General features: G+C 54.7%; 1 protein-coding gene across 20 annotated transcripts in view; it reads right to left on the bottom strand.

The window, feature by feature from the left end:
* SSBP3 (single stranded DNA binding protein 3) overlaps positions 1-19,997 on the bottom strand; it is a 163,191-nt gene that overhangs the window by 11,784 nt on the left and 131,410 nt on the right. For 4 of the 20 annotated variants that reach the window (XM_089922221.1, XM_089922183.1, XM_030759856.2 and 1 more), the window contains 7 exons: positions 15,288-15,368; positions 14,337-14,396; positions 10,103-10,169; positions 9,916-9,992; positions 1,409-1,497; positions 676-724; positions 8-43 (listed from right to left, as the gene is read on the bottom strand). In XM_089922221.1, the coding sequence (XP_089778347.1) occupies positions 8-43; positions 676-724; positions 1,409-1,497; positions 9,916-9,992; positions 10,103-10,169; positions 14,337-14,396; positions 15,288-15,368 (459 nt within the window). The remainder of the gene's footprint in view (positions 1-7; positions 44-675; positions 725-1,408; positions 1,498-9,915; positions 9,993-10,102; positions 10,170-14,336; positions 14,397-15,287; positions 15,369-19,997) is intronic. The other 16 variants (XM_089922253.1, XM_089922229.1, XM_089922266.1 and 13 more) reach the window with 8 other exon arrangements.

The raw sequence follows: 19,997 nt of genomic DNA, 5'->3' as shown, positions 1-19,997 counted from the left end.
CACTTACCACGTAGGTGCCGGGTGATGAGGAGGAATATGGAATCTAGAAACAAGAGGGGGACGACACCTCAGAGACACCTCCTCTGACAGGCACTGAGTGCTCTACCTTCCAAATCCTTTGGGGGACACAACCCCACTCTTGATGGGAAACACACTGAGCCACCTGGTTAGTGTCTCTAGGGGGGCCAGGGATGTGAGCCAAGTCCAGTTCCTATGCTGAACCGATCCTTAGAGCCTTGGCAAGGAGCCTTGGGGGGCCACAGGCGCGGGAGACCCTCCAGTTCTAGGACAGGAAAGTGAGAGCTTCCCCCACCCCCGGCCTCCTGCCCGGGACTGTCTGTGCTAAGCCCCTTCCCGGCTCCTTCCTCTGAGTGCTGGAAGCCAGCTCTGCCAAGAAAGAGGAGGTTGGCAGAAGCCTCTACATGGACAGGGCTCTGAGCCCGGCTCTCAGCTCACACCTCAGCTTCTGCAGAGCAGCGGGGAGAGCCCCTGATGGCCCCAGCATGATACTCCCAAGCTTCACCTTACAGGTGGGCTTCTCCTTGAAGGCATCAGGTGGAATCCTGCTGCATCCCACTCCCCATGACACCTCCAACCTGGGGACAGGAACCACCCTGCTCCCTAGAAGCCAGTCCCTAGCAGATAGCGCCTCCCCCCGCCAACCTGGGTACTCACTGAGTTAGCACTGTTAGGATTGGGCCAGGGTCTGCCAGCTCCCGGGCCCCTGAGAGAGGGAGAGAGAGATGGAGACAATGAAAAATGATGCTATAAGCACCAAGGGGGTGGTGCCAGCAGGGTCAGAACAAGAGGGCTGAAATCACTAACAGGAAGACTTCATACACTCCTAGAGTTGTTCTGGGGTAATAATGTGTAGTTCCGTGGGTAGAAATCTATAGATTCCTATAAATTATGTGCAAAATTTGTGAAAATAATATTTCCTCTGCACATGCATTTTCCTAGAAAGGGAATACAGAGATTCTCATAGGGATCAACTACCACAAAAGGGCTACACCACTGAAGTCCCTGAAAGAGTGATCAACCGTACAGGGCTTCAAATCTTGACCCTGCCACTTAGAGCTGTGTGAGCCTGGGCAAGTTACTTCACCTCTCTGTGCCCTCAGTTACCCCATCTGTCAACAGGGGATAATAATAAGCACCTCAGAGGGTTATCATGAAGATTAGGTGAACTAATCCATGTAGCAAGCTTGGAAGACTGCCTGGCACAGACAAGCACTATATGGGGGTGCATGAGGTGTCATCACCGGTATGCTCGACATCCTCACTTTACTGATGAGAGACTGAGGTCCAGAGAGGTGCCAGTAATTACTCCCATCACACGTCTCTCAGGGGGAGCAAAGGGCGGGGAAAGCCATGGGCTCTGAGCCGCCAGCAGGGTGGTTGGCCTTACATGTTAATCCCGGGCATGGCGGGGCCAAGGGAGTTGGGTGGTGGTCTCATGCCGCTGCCGTAATTCTGCAACGATAACCAAGCGTCAGTCTATGAGAAGGAGAAGGGGAACCGGAGAGAGAAGGAGGGGGAAAAACAAACAGAACATAAGCGAGAGGGTTAGTCTGTGAAAAGGATCTGATGAGAAAGTAATACATTCATTAAAAAAATGCTGGGTGGGGGCTTCCCTGGTGGCACAGTGGTTGAGGATCCGCCTGCCGATGCAGGGGACACGGGTTCGTGCCCCAGTCCAGGAGGATCCCGCATGCCGTGGAGCGGCTGGGCCTGTGAGGCATGGCCGCTGAGCCTGCGCGTCCGGAGCCTGTGCTCCGTAACGGGAGAGGCCACAGCAGTGAGAGGCCCACGTACCGCAAAAAAAAAAAAAAAAAAAAATGCTGGGTGGGAACCAACTGACAGGACCACAATGACAAGCCAGCACAAAGGGACAGTCCCAGCTTTAGATGCAACTTCAGGGGCTTCAGGATGGGTCTCCCGAAAGCACACGGGCATCCAGGAAGGAGCTCATGATGCTGGTTGGCACCTGCCCTCAGGACTCAGGCAGGAAAGGGGAAGAGACTCAGTAATAGGACCAGCTGGTGACCACCACCCACCTTAGAAATCTGGGGAGAAGAAACAGCCAGCAGGCTGGGGGCAGGGCTGAGTCTGCACGTGGGAGGGGAGGCACACTCCCAAAAGGCCTGTCCCGTGGCCGGGCGTCTGCAGACCCCACCCCGCCCCGGGCCTGGGCTGTCCCTCCATATCGTCACCCGATGCAGGTGGCAGCACGTGCGGCCCTCAACAGGCACAGTACTGGAGGAGCAGGAGGGAAAACTCTGTCTCCCTGCTCAAGGGAATCACTGTTCCATTTAAGAGAAGAGTCTACACAAAACTTGGAAACTTGCAGGAGTCCCAACTCAGCTCGGCACAACCCACCATGGCAGTGGGATGGGTCAGAGCCACTGAACCAGGCACCCAGGCCTTTCACCTGGCTCATCTCCTTCACCACTGCTCCCCGACTCGCCTCTTCCAGAGCTATTTTCTTCGCAGGAATAAATATCTTGCCTCCCTTCTCCACTTGGCAGGCTCCTACACATCCTCCAATACCCAGCTCAAACAGCACCTCCTCTGTGAGGCCTTCCCTGCTCCATCCCATGGGGTTAACTGCTCCATCCTAGTCACTCCCAGAGTGCCTTGTAATGTCCTCCCCCAATGGCCTACAGCACTCTGGCTTATGATCGTGGCCACATGTCCATCTCTCCCACTGGACTCTGAACCCCTTTGGAAGGCGGGAACTCTATCCTACTGATCTTCATATCCCCCGTCACTGCACACATCGGCTGGCACAGACTGGGCGCTGAATCATCAACGGAGTGAAGAAGTGAATGAATGGAAAGTAACATGAGGCTGGTTGTAGCTTGAGCTCTGCCTTTGTAGGAAAAAGTAGCAGGCTGGTGGAATTTTGATGGCAAAGGAACAGCCAGCATTGGCCAATTTTAATGAGCACATAACACATACAGTCTCTGGTTTGGACCTTGTAACGATGCCATGAAGCTGGTATTATTCCCATTTTATAGAAGAGGAGACTGAGGGTCTGGGGGGAGAAAAGATGTGCCCAAGTTCACAGTCAGCTAATGTCTCTGTTGGGGTTTAATCCTGGATCTGCAAGCCTCAGGGTCTGCTCTCTACACCACACATCTGGGAGGTGGGGAGGAGGGTGGGAGTGGGGACACAACAGGAGGCTCAAGGGCCAGAACTGACAAACAGAGCCGCCATCAGGCTGGTGGCAGGTTCTCCAGCCAGGGACCATCTCGGGACCACCTCCTTGGCTTGGTAACCCAGAGAGGGGTTTGGAGTGACAGTGTCCAGACAGGGTGTGCACAATGGCTGCAGCAGCGCCAGGCTGGCTGGCAGACAGCAAGGCCTGCAGTCGGGGGAGGGAGGGGAGGGCGGCCGCGGAGGGCTCCTCTGGCCGCCAGCATCCCCCGTGCCTGCTCAGGGCTGAGTCCCTGGGCCGGAAGACACTCACCTGCCCTGGAGCAAATATGCCGCAAGATCAGTGAACAAAGGGGCCAGTCCCTCCCTACGGACGATGCCACGCGTGGTGAGCAGAGCCACAGATTTGAGGTCAGAACACAGAGAGCCTGCCCCAGCAGAGCCTGACTCTGGGCAAACCACAAAAATAACAATGCTTCCTCCGTGCCAGGCTGTGCTACGGGCTTAGTATCACCTACATTTAACCACCACAACCTCACTACTATCCCCACTTTAAAGATTAAGACACTGAGGTGCAGAAGCAGAGTGATGGTCCCTCGTGCAGCTATGATCATGGCTTCAGAGCTGCAACCCCTCCACTGTGCTGCCTCATCCATAAGATGGGGACAAAGAGCCCCCACCCTAACAGGGCCGTGTGAGGATCAAATGAAATGATGGCTCTGAAGTGCTCCCTCAGCCCTCAGAGGTGTGTACTGATTTGGGATGTTAGCAGAGCAAACGCCAAAGCCTTTAATGCTGCCTTAAGCATGAGGTCTTAAAGGGCCCTTTCTAAGCCCACGTGCAGTTACTAAATCCCCTGTACAAATCTCAGCCTCGCTTCCGCTGCTCCAGAACAGGAAGCTCACCACCTCCCCAGGCAGCCCACTCTTCCACTGTGTGCAGCCTGGCCAATCAGAAAGGTCTTCCAGATAGAGAGTGAGATCTCCTCCAGGGGCTGCAGCTGCGTCCTGCTCTCTCTCACACCCGGGAGAGCAGCCGGCACTGTGGGGATGGAGTGGAAGGCTGGCGCGGGGGCCGGCGGGGGCCCAGGGCGCGACAGCGGAGTGTGGCGAGGAGGAGATCAAGCAGGGTGCTCACTCCTGAAGGACATCTGGACATGCAGCCCCTCAGGGGAGGCTCCGGGTGCACCACCTGCTGCCCTGACCCGACCCCCTCAGGAGCCTCCTGAAAGCCAGCATGGCCGCTGCCCAGGAGGCAGCAGGCCTGCCAGGTCCTCCCTCCTGCAGAGGCCCAGACCCCGATGGCCACTTACATGCCCCCACTTCATAGATGACAAGCTGGAGGCCCAGAGAAGCCAAAGACTCGCCCAAGGCCATACAGTAAATCAGGGGTGAAAGTAAGGCTGAAAATCAGGTTTTGGAGGCAAGTTTTCAAATCAGAGACCCTGGCCTTTTCACAGAGGATGGGAGGGCTTAGAAGCACAGCCTCACGGACTCAGTAGAAATGGTTCTCTCTTCTCCCAGTGCCCACCTGCCCGCAGCACTGGGTTCTGAGGTGTGGCCATAGCCAGACACCCCCTCTTCCTCTGTCCTCAGCACTACTCTGCAGGGACGGGGCAGCTGGAGACCTGGGAGGAGTCCTTGGTGCAGCCATTGAGCCGGCCACATCCACAGGAGTGTGTGCATGAGTGTGTCTGTCTACCTCCCCACACCCACACCTTGTCCCGACGAGGGCGCCCCAGACCCTGGGCAGGGGGGCTGATCCGTGGTCAGGAACTATAAAGGGTCAGGCCCCACCCTCTTGGTCTCAGTTCTGCGCTCTTGGGCAAGGTCCACGGTGATGCAGAAAGGCACCCTGCAGCTGGCAGGGGCTGGGGCCTGCTTCTGCTTCCTGCAACTCCTCGGCACAGGGGCTCTTTTTTGATGTTGCCTGGGGCCCCAAAGAATAGTCTTTTAGGACAGACCTGTCAAAGGGGTCTCCAGGTTGCTGGGCAGTTTCCTGGGCTTTGGGCTGGCCCTCCACCACCTCTAATCATGTAGCAGCCTGGCCAGCCCCACTGGGAGGTCTCTGAGGAGCCACCGGGGAAAGTGCCTTGAGTGGCTCCACTCTCTCCTCACCAGCCCAGGGTGCCCTGGCCTGGTTTACGATCCTTCCGTCTCCTTCTGGGGTCTCTGCTCAGAGGCACTGAGCTTGGACTGTCCTGGCTCAGTGGGGAGGTGCAGCTTCTCCTGGTGGCACAGGACTGTCTCTAGGGATGGTGGATTATCCTTCGCCTGAACGTTCTCAAATGCAGACAAGCCAGGTTGGCGATCTGATTCTAGGCTGTGCTGACACCACCCCAACCGGAATCCCAGACGCGCTGCAAGTGGCATCCGCGGGAGCTCTCAGAGCCCTGCCAGCTTCAGCCTCACCCCAACAGGATTCACTTTTGAAAAACTGAGCCAGAAGTTCTCACCTGACACAGGCATAGGCATAATTCGTTAAAGAGAGAATACAATTAAGTGGAAATACTACCTCCTTTTCGCCACTGGCTGCTTCACAAAACCAGAATAAAATCTGCCTGAGGAACTGAGGGCAAAGGGCAGGGTGATGCCTAGTTTGCTGGTTCCTTTGTGACATTTAGGCCAAAATGATACACAACCTCAGAAAGTATGATGTTACTCCATTCGGTTTTGAAACCTATAAAGTAGCCCCAAGACCACACTGTACCTATTCTTTGTTCAGAAAGTTCTAGAGTGGTCCCACTATTAGCAATGTTATTCTCCACTTGGAATAACAGGCTGAAGGTTTCCCACCTCTGTGTCCAGTCTCAGCACGGCCCTGTGCATGCAGTGGTGCTTACTAAAGACTGCCTGAAGGGGCTTGGTCACCTTTCTTAACAGTCCAGGCATGGCAGAGACAGGGCTCCCTCCCTGGGCCCAGGTTCTAAGGAGGGAATGGGATCCGTGCAATGCTTTGCGGAGCCTTGTGCTGCGGTCTCACAGCTGTTGTTTCACACAGCCCCACGATAAGCCCTGTGAGGTCATCACCCGGACACCCATTTCGCAGATGAGGGACTGGAGGCCCAAAGAGGCTGAGCTGAGGCCAGGACGGTGTTCCTAGCACTAAGCTCATCCCTCTCCTGTCCACTCTGAGTGATCAGGGCAGCACCCTCAGGGGACAGAGAGAAAGGGCTTGGGGGGTAGGTCCTGTCCTCTCCCTACCCTCAGCTTGGGGGTCTAAAACTTCCAGGCTCTATGATGCCCATTCCTTGGCTGACCCCAGAACCTGCAATCCATCTCATACCCCAATCTTGCCCAGGCCCAGGCTCACTCAAGGCCAGGTCTTTCTGCCCCCAGTGAGGGGCTGGTGAGGACATCCAGATTGCTCTAAGGGAGGTTTGGCTCTGGAATTTAATACTGCACCCTACCCAGAGGGGCACACGTGATATGGGAAAGGAAGGAAACAGAAACACTAATTAGAAAAGATACATGCACCTCTATGTTCATTGCATCATTTTTTACAATAGCCAAGATACGGAAGCAACCTATCCATTCATCTTGGATAAAGGAAATGTGGTACACACACACACACACACACACACACACACACACACACACACAGGAATATCATTCAGCCATAAAAACGACTGAAATCTTGCCATTTGTGACAACATGGATGGCCCTTGAGGGCATCATGCTAAGTGAAATAAATCTGATAAGGAAAGACAAATACTGTATGACTTCATTCATATGTGGAATCTAAAAACCAAAGCAAATGAACAAACATAACAAAACAGAAGAAGTAGTTACAGATACAGAGAACAAATGGGTGGTTGCCAGAGGGGAGGAGGGCGGGGGGGGGGGCGGGGGTAGGAAACAAATAAGTGAAGGAGATTAAGAGGTAGAAACATCCAGCTGCAAAATAAAATGAGTCATGGGTGTGAAATGTATGGTGTGAGGAACAGAGTAACTATATAATATCGTTGTATGGTGACACCATCATAGTAACTAGACTTATTGTGACAATCATTTTGAAATGTCCAGAAATACTGAATCACTATGTTGTGTAACAGGAACTAACACAGTGTTGTAGGTCAATTGTACTTCAAAAACAAATGAACTCATAGAAAAAGAGATCAGATTTGTGGTTACCATTGGCAGCAGGTGGGGCTGAGGAGGCGGGGGGAGGATTGGATGGAGACAGTCAAAAGGCACGAACTTCCAATTACAAGATAATTAAGTACTAGGGATGCAACATACATCACGATAAACAGAATGAGCACTGCTCTACGTTATACATGAAAATTGTTACGAGTAAGTCCTAAGAGCTCTCATCACAAGGAAAAAACATTTTTTTCTATTTCCTAATTCTGTATCAATATAAGATGATGGATGTTCACTAAACGTATCGTGGTAACCATTTCATGATGGATGTAAGTCAAATCATCATGCTGTATACCTTAAACTTACACAGTGCCGTATCTTAATTATATCTCAATAAAACCAGAAAAAAAGAAAAAAGAAAAAAAAAAAAGGAGAGATGTTTTCAGAGCCCCTGAGGTTGGCTGGGTGGAAAGGGTCAGCTGGCCTTACCGCAGGGCTAGCCTCTCCCTCCCCTCTGGGCACCAACCTCCGAGCCTACGAGAGCTCCACCCCTGTACCCTGCTTGGTGAGACCAGGAGGGCCCTTTTCAGCAAGACCTCAGCCTTCAGGGCCACCCTCTTTAAACGTGCCATGAGAGTGTGCCAGACTGCTGCTCAAGGACATGGACACGACGAAACTCCCACTAAGCCAGGAGGAAGTCCTAGACTTCGGGACACTCTGCCCTCGGTCCGTCTGATAATTACCCATTCCCAGCTTCTGGAACCTCAGTATTACTACAGACTTAACAAGCTGTTAATGGCCTTTGCCAGAAAAAAACAAAACAAAACACGAAGCAATCACCAAACCCAAGCAGCTCGAGTCCTGAACACTGGTTTTTAAGGCCTCAAGTTGGAAAACACGAACTGCTTCCTAAGAGGCTACCCTGGGCCAAGCATCACGCCAAGAACTTGAGCCTCCTCCTTTCAGCAACCATACAAGGAAGTACTGGTCTCCTGCCCATTTTACAGATGCACAGTCTCCCAATAATCAAGAGGGGTGGGTGGTGGAGTACTCCATCCTCTTGTGTCCCCTAGACACCCCCCCAACCCCCCAGACATCCTGGAAGTCCAAGGCCACTGCTGATTTCCACACCAAGAGTATCTCTAGTGTGCGGCTGAGGAATCTGAGAGTTTCTGACTCAGGAGAGGGAACACTTGGCTTTCAGACCCTGCCACCCCTCCCACGGGTTCCTGCGGAGGTCAGCTCAAGCCGGCCGCCTGGCAGGAAGGGGCCACTCTGGGAGCTTAAAAGGAGCTGGTGAAAACACAAGCTCTGGGGGATTTGAGGAAAGAAAAGAAAACTGGAGCTGCGATTGGTGTGGGCTTGCTTCCTTTTAGGATTAAGGGGCCAACGAAAGACAAGGACCTCCCTAAAAATCTTTCAACGCCACAGATGCTGCAGCCATCACCGAGAAGAACGCGGCAGCTGGGTGTGCTGTAAATACAATTCCAGACAGAGTGGAGGGCTGTGGGGTGTGGCAGACGCCTCTTCCTCCAAAAGGGAGGCATGTGTGCGTGAGTGGGGCCATGACCTCACGCCCAGGGAACCGGAAACCTGTGCAGGGGCCCAGAGCATCCCAACACTGACAAGCAGGAGTGGGAGAGACAAGCAGGCCTCCAGGCAGGGCAGAAAAGAAGGGAAGGAACACCCTAGAGCAAAATCCTCCTGCTCTCACTGTGAAATGCCCCTCTCCTTACTCAGACTTCTGGCTTTAGATAGTCAGATACCGGAGAATTCCCAAGGAGGGCAGAGCACAAACTCTCTGCCACGGCGCCTGCAGGACCCAGAGCCGCGTTCAAACACTCAGAAGAGCGGGAGCCAACTGTGAGAAGGTGCTGGAACAGGGATGGCCTGCCAGACCCCTGACTGATGGTGCTGTGGGACCCGGGACCTGTGGGTATGGAGCTGCATCCCAAGGAGCGACCACTGTGTTGCTGCTATAAAGGGGTGGGCAGGGCACTTGAGATAATTTCCTCTAGAGGTTTCTAAACTGTCCTTTTTGGCAGTGGAGCCCCTCTGGGCAAAAGAAAGCTTAGGCAGGAGCTTGGTATATGAAAATGGCAAAAGCTCTGAGTGGAAGGGAGCACCGGGGCCCTGGCCGGCCTGGCTCCTCGCAGCTGGGTGGTACCACCAAGAACCACGGCTACAGATTCACCCCCCCACTGGACTGGGGGGGACGCTGAGGCCTGCTGGGGCCACCGAGGTGAAAGTGATTCGTCCAAAGTCAGACAACTGGTGAGCTGCAGGCAGAATAATGCAATAACCTGCCTTGGGTCCCAACAAACTGTGACCGTTGAGCCAGCTCAGGCTCACCCTACCTCCCAAAGGTGGGAGGAAGCTTTGGGGACCCACACCGCTGCTCGCGGACATAGACCCCTGCCTTCCAAATTCCTCAAATCCCTCCCATGGAAAGCTCCCAAATGCTCCTCTTCCCCAGCTCGCTGGGGGTCCCCTCAACTCTGCCAGGTGGGCTGCCCAGCTGTGGGCAGAACGGGCCGCTGGGGCCCTGGTCACACCCTCTCCCCTCACCCCTCCAAGCTGCGAGACGTGGAAAGACTAACAGACTTGGAAAGAGGAGAGAAGGCAGGTGCACACAGATGGCCGGGAGATGGACAGACAGGCGGTCAGTTACCTGTGGGCCGGGCCCCATAGGCCCCATGCCTCGGGGAGGGTTCATTCTCTGCATTGATCCTCCCATGTTGGGGTGCCCTGCGTGACAGAGCGGGTAAGCCGTGAGTGGCAGGAGGTGGAGGCAGACAGTGGTGGGGGGGAGCCCCTCCTGGTGCCCCCCCACCTGTGGCCCACCCTGCCTTGTCTACCTTGTTGTCGCGTGGGATCCATGGAATTGGGCAGCAGTGGCTGTGTCCCAGGAACTCCTCCCGGAGGCTGAAAGAGACGTAAGACCCGAGGTGAGTGGCTGCTCCCCGGAGCTGGGGACAGAGGGGAATGCACCTGCCTGCCCAGGCTCCCCACCTGACCATTTAGGGCCACTCATGGCCTCCCCGAGACCGCTCCTGCTGCCCGCCGGCTGGGGGGTCCCCGGGCAGCAGCAGTCAGCTCCAGCTGGTGTTATGGAAAACTGCAGCATGGGTGGGTCAGCACGGGTGCTTCATCTTTGGGAGGGGAACCACGGCCCAGCGCTGCCGTCTTGGCAGGTCTGTGTACCTGCCAGAGCCCAGGCACACTCTGGCCGGGCCACCAGCCACACCCCCCTCAGAGGCAGCCCTGCTCCCTCCCTCCCTTTTACCACCCAAACTCCAGCTGATGCAGTCTAGGCCGAACCCTGTCTCTCCTTTGCCTCGTGGAGGGTGGAGATGTAACTCGTTTTATCCCCAACTCCCAACTGTGGGGACCTGCGAGACCCACTAGCTAAAATCCTGCCACCGTGGGAGGTCCTTCTTCAAGGGGGCAGGGGAGGAGGTGGCTTTTGAGATTTAGATGAGGGAGCTGAGGTCCAGAGGCCTGAGGGCCCCCAGTCATCCCTCAGTCACCTGCCAGCAGAGCCAGGAAGAACACCCAGGACTCTGGACCCCAGGGGTGGAGGAGGAGGCCTCTAGGAGAGGATGAGCAGGATGCTGAGTGACAACCTGCCACCCAAAGCCTGGTGCCCGTGGCGCGTGCTGGTGTGACTACTACAGAGAAGATGAGGACGGGGCCAGCGGTCTCCTGAGTGAACGCCTGGCACACCGGCTACGAAAACCCCTTCAAAGCGATTTATTTGAGACTGAAGTTATTTCAGCTGCAATATGAAAAAAGAGGAAAGCAGAGCTGGGGGACGGTGAGGGAAAGGGAACTTCGCTTTTAGAACCCCACGCCTTAGGACTAAGCACGGGCCCTTGGCTTGGAGAGGAAAGCCTCTGTGAAAGCTAGGCACCTGTGACGGGGACCTCCACCCCCACCCCCTGCTTTGCCCGGGTCCCCCAGCCCTGACTGTGCTGTGGGGATGATGGCCGAGTGGGGAGCGGATGGCCCAACAGGAAACTCCAAACCAGTTCTGGAATGAGGTGGTGGGAAACAAAGGGACAGCTTCTCACTGTTTAGCTTCAGAACGGGGTGTGTGCGTGTGTCTGGGGAGGGGAGGCTTCTGGGAGGGCCATGCAAGCCTGCGGGTACTTGCTGCTCGAGAAGTGGCATCCGGCACCTGCTGCTTCCATCTGCCTGGGGCTGCGGAGAGTCTCTCTCTGTGGCCCTGGGTTTCAGCTGTTCCGACCTCCTGCTTTCTCCCAGCTCTGCTCCCTCCCCCGAGTTCCCAAGCTCTCAATCACCTGGCTGGTTTGTGTCTGCCTACTTGGGGGTTTGGGATATTTCTCGAGCCTGGTTTCAGGACTCTGAGAGGACACAGGAAGACCTGCCACTGAGGCTGTTTGGTCTGGGGGCTCTTGGGATGTTGAGGTGCCGGGAGACCCCCACCCCGAGCCTTGGTAAGCCCCCATCTAACTCTGATGGAGCGGCCGTAGGGGGTTGGACAACCACTTCCTCTCCAGGTAGCCCAGTGTTGACCACCAGTTCTGGCCGGAGGCTCTTCCTTGGGTTCCCCTAACCCTGCTGTGTGTCAGAACTCAGGAGCAGAGCAGGGCTTCCCGGAGGCCCAGAAGGGACCCAGGAGTCACTTCCTTCACTGGAGTGACCCTGAAATGAGGCAGTCTGGGCCTCCTCTACCAGGGAAGGAAGGAGTGCAACAACCAAGGTAAAAGGGGCCGCACTGCAAGGGCTGAAGCCCTCAGGCGTGAGAAAGGAGAAAAATAATGGCTCATATACGGGACTGCAAGCACAAGCCGTGCACACACCCTTGGGGCCTGCTGGGGAGAGAGATGCTCTGGGGCTGTCCCACAGGCTCCTGGAACTAGGCCAGCGCCTCGCTTACAGCACCATGGGGCAGGCGCAGGAAGTGTCTGCCCAGTGAACGGACAAATCCCACCAGAATCTGCTGGGTCATTCAGCTGCGTGCCTGAGTCCATGGGTTGGGTGCGGTAGGGGCTCCGCTGGGATGTGATGTCAGGGCTGCCTGACAACCCCAGACACTAGCCTTCCTCTCCTTAACCCTGCTGAACCCCACTGCTCACCGCCCACCCATCTACCCTGGGTTGAAACACCACAATGCTCTCTGTACAAGGCTCCAAACCCCTAGCCAGGGAGGCAGATGGAGGACGGCCTTGCAAGGCTTTAGGGCCAGGTCAACGACCCTGAGCTCCCGGTCTCCCTAAGTGCCCTTCTCATTGCTGTAACCCAGGAGGTCACGTGGGCCTGAGCTGCTTCTGCTTCCTCCTCCTGCCCTGGGGAAGGCTGAGCTAATGGGTGGCACAGAGGCTTCTGTGGAACCAGCAGCCCCAACTGAGGCACTCTCCAAGAGATGCCCAGGGGCAGTTCCTGGGACAGGGACACATCCCCCCTTGGAGGAAAGAAATGTCTTGAGTCCACAGGAAGCTGGAAATCGCTATAGATTTCCAATGGGGGAGTGGTGGGGAGGTTGGCCCGACTGATTTGTAATGCGAGGTACAGATGATGGATTTACTCTCCATGTGCCCTCTTGGGCGCTTGCTCATGCTTAATTGATAAATAGAAACAAACGTCTCCTCTCGTGTCCCTTAATTGCTGGAGGAAGGGCCACAATTATGATAAGGAAGCATCTGTTCCGTCCCTGGGGCAGAGGCCAGTCTGGGCTAAGGAGAGCCCTGGGTGGGCAGGAGGGAAAGTTGCTGCTGGGGTCCGTGCATGTGATGGCAGAGAAGGCCCACTCGATGGCCTGTTAAAATCAAAGGCAAGGGGCAGCACTTTTACACCTATGAAAGCTAACTGAACCTGGCGAGGTGGAGAGGAAACAGCACTGGGCCGGGAGCTGCAGACTGACATGAGCCCAGCTCACTGAGACGCTTAAGGAAGTCACTGCTCCACCCTGACCCTCTGTTTCCTCATCTATGATATATCCTAGGGTCCCTCTTTGCTCAAAAAGCTGGGTCTCTTAATTATTGTCCGAATTTTTCCCCTTTATGTCAGAGAAAACAGGAAAGAAAAGATTTTTGGAGAAAAAAAATTAGTGGAAACTGGTAGGCTATTTAACTTTAAAATTGGAGTCTCCTGGTTATGAGCATCTCTCCAAAGTCCCTGTATCGTGTCACTCGGGAGTTTTCTCGCAGAGTCTTGAGAATGAAAGGGGTCACATTCAGGTAATGCCAATCTAGCTGGTGACCTAACTCCCAGCTCCAAAGGCAACAAGGGCTGGATATACTGGCACTGCTGGTCAGACTTTCTGAAGGGTTTCTGCAAGGTCACTCTAAGAATTATGTATACAAAGATGTATGGGCATGGAAATAAATTTCCCTGACTTTTTATTTAAAGTTTAAGTCTGTCTACCCTAAAAAGAAGATAATTCATCTTTACCTCTGCAGCTCTCTTCCCGCCCCTGGATGGGCTGAATCAGGTAGGGCAGCTGGGGACCGATTTCTCCAGACCACCTCGAATTGCCAACCCTAATGGGCCAGGATAAGGCCCACAGCTCCAGGCTGAAAACCCCTCCCCGTAAGCAGACCACTTTTCTAATTACATGAACAAATCCTTTCTTATTCTGAGTTGGGTCTGGGAAGCAGGCAGACATTGCTTTAAAAACTTACAAATGTCCTCCTCGCTGCATCCAGGCTCCAGATCTAAGCATTCCTACTGGCCATTTCTCCCCTTAATAGCAGGATTATATTTACCAGCCTTGGCAATTCTCAAAAGCTTCCAGGAAAAAATGCACGTTGTCAATTAACTTCATTAAGAAGGAAGACCCTTTTCCAAGAAGGGGCTGGAAGGGAGGGGCTGGGGCATTACCACCTTCTCTAGAATAGTGGAAACCCTGCATTCCCCGCCTGCTGCTCCAGAACTGGCTGCCCAAAGCCCACCGGTAGAGGCAGGTGAAATGTTGAGAGGGGCTGCATGGGGACCTGTTTATAAGCCTCCCACATTAAAACTGTCCCTCCACCTCCCAGCCCTTCTCTCAGATTGTGATCTGAGTCCAAGTCCAGCCGGGTTCACGGGTGGCCGAGTGAAGGGAGAGAACATGAAAAGGTACAGTACCTGGTTTCCCATTCTGATCGGAGGCCGGGGGCCGCCTGCGTATCGCGGTGACATAAAAGGCTGCAATTACAGGGCATTAGTTCAATGACAGCCTGCACTCAGCGGTGACAGACAGAAATGCGCTCCTCTCCACAAAGTCCAGTTTTGTTACAACTAGTCATCTTTTAAACTCTCTTCCTCCCGGTGGCCTCTTCCCTCCGGGCAAAACTTCCTTTGGGTGGAGGGAGTGATAGGTGCATATACCCTGCACCTGTTGGCGGAGATCTACTCTGGATGCCTGCCGGGGCAGCAACTGGGACCCGGCACAGGACACGGAGGAACGGTTACAGCAATGCAGGGCAAAGGAGGAGACCTCTGCTCTTGGTAAGGGCAAGTGAAAGAATCGGAAAGGGACTTGTACAGAAAATTTTCAAGCGTGCAGACAAAGCTGGACGCGCGCTCACACGCACTCACAACACCGACAAAGGGGGTGGGGAAGGGGAGCGCCGGGGAGGAGGTACACAATGAAAACAGTGAGGGTACAGCGGGCGCCCTAACTCAATGAGGGGGGTGGGGGTGGGGCGCGGGGGAATGGGCAAGAAAGCTTTCTCAGCAGCGAGAGTGCACAAAGAAAAGGCCAGGATGCAGCTTTGGTTACAAACAATGGTTAACCAAACTCAAAAACCAAACCAAAAGTGAGAGGAAAAGACAAAAACGCAAAGGCCGCTGACAAGGTCACAGAAATAGTTTTCCTTTTCTTTTGGTTTCATATCCAAGCAGGATGTGATGTCCAAGGAATGAAGACTATCTTTAGGAAAAAAAGATATATTTGGGGGGGGGGGAAATCTCCTTGGTCAAATCTCCTCAAAGGCAATGGCTAGAGCACATTTTGATTTTTGTTTTTCCTCTGCTGGCTCTGTCCTCCTGGTGCCCCGCGCCCCCCGGCGGGCGGGCGAGCCACAGTGCGTTTACCTGACTGTGGGGTCCCATCATGCTGCTGGGATTGTGAGGTGGAGGCTGTGCGTGCGGCGAGGGCTGTGACCCCGGAGGACCCTGTGAGGCCAGACAGTAGAGGCAGGTTATAGATCACAGCACATGGAGAAGCGCAGGAGAAGCTTAAAAGAACAAAAATTAAACCAAAACGAAGGGCGGGCGGGCGTGCAGGCGGAGGGCTCTGGTTGGCGGGAAGGTGCAAGCTGCTGCTTGGGTCGCCGGCTCAACGGTGTGAACGGCGGGCAGGAGGGAGAGAAGCTGATAAACACATTCACGGGGGACTTACAGGCACGACAAATAAAATCAAGCTCCTTTGTGGAAGCACACGGGGGCGGGCCGTTGCAGCGGAGTTTGCCATGTTAAATACGTTGATTGAGATGGGGGCGGAGCGCAGGGACGCACAGAAACTGACCCACCCTGCAGGGCACCCATGAGCCGCCTCCGGGGAGGGGGGCTGCGGCTGCGGAAGGACCAGGAGGCCCTGCCCTCTGGGAGCTCCCGGGCTGGGGAGATGGAGACGGGTCGTGGGCCAGGACCGGGTGACCAGTCTACCGAGGGGAGGGGCCCTGATGGATGAATGGGAACAGACAGGAGGAGCGAGGTGGTGCCAGAGACTGAACACATGGGGGACAAGAGGAGGAGACGGTCACCGGGCGCCCACTCAGCGCACTCATTAACACGCCTTCACTTGCAATTGGTCCCGTGACATGGGTTTCGCATTCCTATTTCCACCAATGACGAAACTGAGTCTCAAGGGATGAGGAGATTTGGCCATGGCCACATAACCGGTAGATGATAGAGAGAGGAGGAGAAGCCCAATGGGTCCAAGGCTGACCCTGACCCCTGCAGCCAGACCTGAGCGGGTGTGTGCCGGAGCAGTGGGACGGGGCTCTCTCCATTCCAGCCACCCCCATCCCAAGCTGACCCCTGAAGCCCTGGGCTATGCTGGCCTCGACTCCCCACAGAAGAGATGAGCAGATGAATTCCCTTAAACCACGGAGTTGGTCAAACCGTGGGCTGCAGCTCATTAGTGGATGGTGAAATCAATTCAGTGGGTTGCAGTCATTGCTTTTAAAAACACGGAACACGATAAAAAGCAGAATAGAGGGCTTCCCTGGTGGCGCAGTGGTTAAGAATCCGCCTGCCAATGCAGGGGACACAGGTTCGAGCCCTGGTCCGCAAAGATCCCACATGCCGCGGAGCAACTAAGCCCGTGTGCTGCAACTACTGAGCCTGCGCTCTAGAGCCCGCGAGCCACAACTACTGAGCCCGCCGGCCACAACTACTGAAGCCCACGCACCTAGAGCCCGTGCTCCGCAACAAGAGAAGCCACCGCAACGAGAAGCACCCCGCGCACCGCAACAAAGAGTAGCCCCCGCTCGCCGCAACTAGACAAAGCCCGTGTGCAGCAACGAAGACCCAACACAGCCAAAAATAAATCAGTAAATAAATTTTTAAAAAAGAATAGAAAATATTGGACAGCCTTGTGTGTTTTAAGGCAGATACTTTTCATTAATCTCTGTTTATAAATATACGTGTGTGTGTGTGTGTGTGTGTGTGTGTACTGGGTCACTGTGTCAAATGTATTTTCTACTGCGGGTCACAGTCAAAAAGCATGAAAATCCAGTCAGGGGAGTGCCCTGCTGCCCACTCGGGACGTTGGGCGTGGGGGGCCGGTCCTGCTGATGAGGGCACACCCTAATTCACTCTTTGCACTGGGGGCTGTGCTGCTACCCTTGGAAATTGAGAAAAATTCAAAACACGCGTGGGGGATGAGTGTGGTTTCATTAAGAAAGAGAGGGAGAAGGGCTCTTTGAGAGACCCAGGCAGGGTTTTCTTCCTCAGCCTCCTCCCTCGAAGCCAGGCTGTGCAGCCTGCTGCTGGCTCAGGAAGCAAAGCCCAGAGCTGGGAGAGGGCGGAGGGGTGGGCTCGGGCCGGCGGGCATGGAGACAGAGAGAGGTGTGCAGAGAGAGGAGAGGGGGCCATGCCCAGGACAGGCCTGGAGCTTCTCGGCCAAGTGAGGGGCTGCTCACTTCCCAAAAGCTCCGCGGAGCAGATGTTCCCCTACCTGCCACGCTACTAATTTCAACAAGTGTGTGTCTTTCTAGCGGCTGCCAGCAACGGCATGGTTTGTTACCATGAGCAATTTTCTTAATTAACAGACATTAATTAGCCATTTAGCAATTTTGCAAGCATTTGTTTAGCGGCTTTCCTAAACATGAATACCACTGTGATAATGGCACTGATTAGAGGGTCCCCTAATTAACAGTACAGGGAAGGAAAATTGAAATCACATAAATTAAAAAGGGAGGGGAAGTTAATGAAGGCGGGACATATTTGCACCTGCAAGTCTTTTGTACCGTGAAACTTGGGTGCAATGTAATCAAAATAAGATAATTTGAAGCCAACCCCCAAAAAAAGGAAAATGAAGAGAACGGAGGAGGAGGGTTCAAGGGTGAGGTCCAGTCTCCAAGAGGGGGCAAAGGCCTTCTGTCGGGTCCTCAGTTCTTGGCAGGAAGGAGTGCCTCCTCCCTCCCAATCCTTTGCCGCCCTCCCTGGTAACATCGTGATCCTCAGGGCCAGCGGTGTGGCTCGGGCAGGTCCCTCACACCTGTGCACCCGGCAGCCAGTGGAGACCAGGAGCAGCTGACTCGCTGAGTGATCAGAGAAAAAGTAAGTAAAGCCCCTCAGGCAGCCACAGACAGGGGCCTCGGTCAAAGCAGTCCTTGCTGAGGGCCAGCACTCAAACCCGAGTCTTGTCGTTCCAAGCTGCCCCTTGGCCCTGCATTCCGGCTGCCTGGGCCCCCGGAGGTCCAGAGGGCAGTGCTGGCGTGTGTGCTTCACCTCTGCACCTCCCCCAGAAGCTCTCTGCAGGACCCTGCTGCCTGGGCCCTAATGAGTGGGCAGGGAACAACTTGGCCTCCCTGCCGCTGCTTCAGGACAAATGACGAGGAGTATCAGTAAGGGAGTGTGGCTGGTCCCTTACTGCTACTCCTCTAGCTAAGGCTAGAGGCCCTAGCCCAGCAACTTCTCTGTCCTGGGGGGAGCTGTGGGGAGCAGGCTGGTAAGCCCTGAGAGGGGGCAGTGGTTCTGAAGTCTCTCCTCTGACTTGGAGCTGGGGTTTGGAGTGCCGAGGACACGGGAACCCTAGCCCAGGCCAGCCGGTCACCCAGAGAGAAAAGCCCACCACAGTCTGGACACAGGCGAAGATACAGCTCAGTGTTCACCTCCCCAGGGCATGAAGCTCCTCTCCCAGGCCCAGTCAGGGTGCCCAGGCTCTGCTTATGTACCTCCCAGCACGGCCCCCAGCACTACTGGGAACGTCACAGCCAGAAAGCTTTTATTCCGTGGAGCCAGGCGCCCACCTTTGCCAATGGGTCACCCACATCCTCCCAAATCTCCATCCTCTGTATCTCTGCTACCTCCACTCAGCCTGACAGCTCTCCGTCACTGTATCTGTGTCCGGGTTCTGTCCCTGAGACTGGATGCAACAGCGCAGGGAGGGCCCTGCACACTTGGCTTGTTCTCAGGAGCTGAGAACGGGGCTCCACAGTGGGAAAATGTTTGCTCGTGTAAAGATGATGACAGACGTGTTGCCCATCTCCATGAGGAGGTATGGCATCTGCTGCCCTGTGCTTTATTAAACCACAAAAACGTGTTCTTCTCTTTCTAGTCTGCATTCTCAACAAGAGACTGACAGGTAGGTTTAGAGAAAACAGACCTTAAGTCTTTTCAACTTGTTACCCACTCGAGCAAAAGGCTATGTAGGAGGCAGACAAAAAAAAAAAGAACTTGTTTTAAGATTCTGACCTTTGTTGGGATGTTGGCTTTTCTCTTCCCCAGATGCTGCACAGATCTGGCAGGCAGGTGGAGAGGACGGAGGTGGAAGGTGAGAGAGGGCGGGAGTCTTAAAGCTGGTAATACCGAGTGTTCTCACACAGGACAACTCTCCCCCCTCCCACCCGCCCTCACACTGCCAGTGGGGCCTTCCTGGCTTCTACTTGCTGAAAGCTTTAGAAGAACCCAAAATAGGTGCATCTGGAAGCCTGCTTGGCCAGGATGACCCTCTGCATCCAGCTCCATTTAGACCATCTCCCTCACAGACCTTGGAGGCTTTTCATCCTAGGTGCTGCCCAATCAACCCTCCTGACGTGCCAGAGACATGGATACGGGCAGACATCTGAGGTGAACAGAATATAGGGCTGGACCAGGCTGCGGGTCCCACCAGAAGCTTGGGGAGAACCATACCTGCCCAGCAGTCACCTGTTTGTTGGCAGCCCTGAAAGATCATCACTGCTTCCAATGCTCTTCGTTCATGGGGAAGAAGAGAGGCGCAGGACAGGGGTATGATTTGTCCAAGGCCACACAGATGAAGCTGGCAGCTGAGCCACATCACCTAACTCCGGCCCAGGGCTCGCTCTCTTCATGGTATCACGTCCCCATCCATGCAGACAAAGAAACAGGGTTTGGAAAGAACTGGGTTCAAATCCTGACTCTGCCACTGACTGCGCTTCTCTCATCAGTGAAATGGGAACGATTACAGTAATAATAACGAAGCCACACCTGCCACACGGTACAGATGGCCTTCACTTGCATCAGCTCATGTCATCTCAACTCCTCACTGGAAGCGCTCTTAATTGCTCCATTTTATATAGCCACAGAACTGAGGCTCAGCAAGGCGAAGCCACT

The sequence above is a fragment of the Delphinapterus leucas genome, chromosome 1, assembly GCF_059928025.1.
Source record: "Delphinapterus leucas isolate spDelLeu-1000000601 "Yukka" chromosome 1, BTC_Dleu_Yukka2, whole genome shotgun sequence".
Classification (NCBI taxonomy): domain Eukaryota; kingdom Metazoa; phylum Chordata; class Mammalia; order Artiodactyla; family Monodontidae; genus Delphinapterus; species Delphinapterus leucas.
This window is presented reverse-complemented; position numbering and strand designations above follow the sequence as displayed.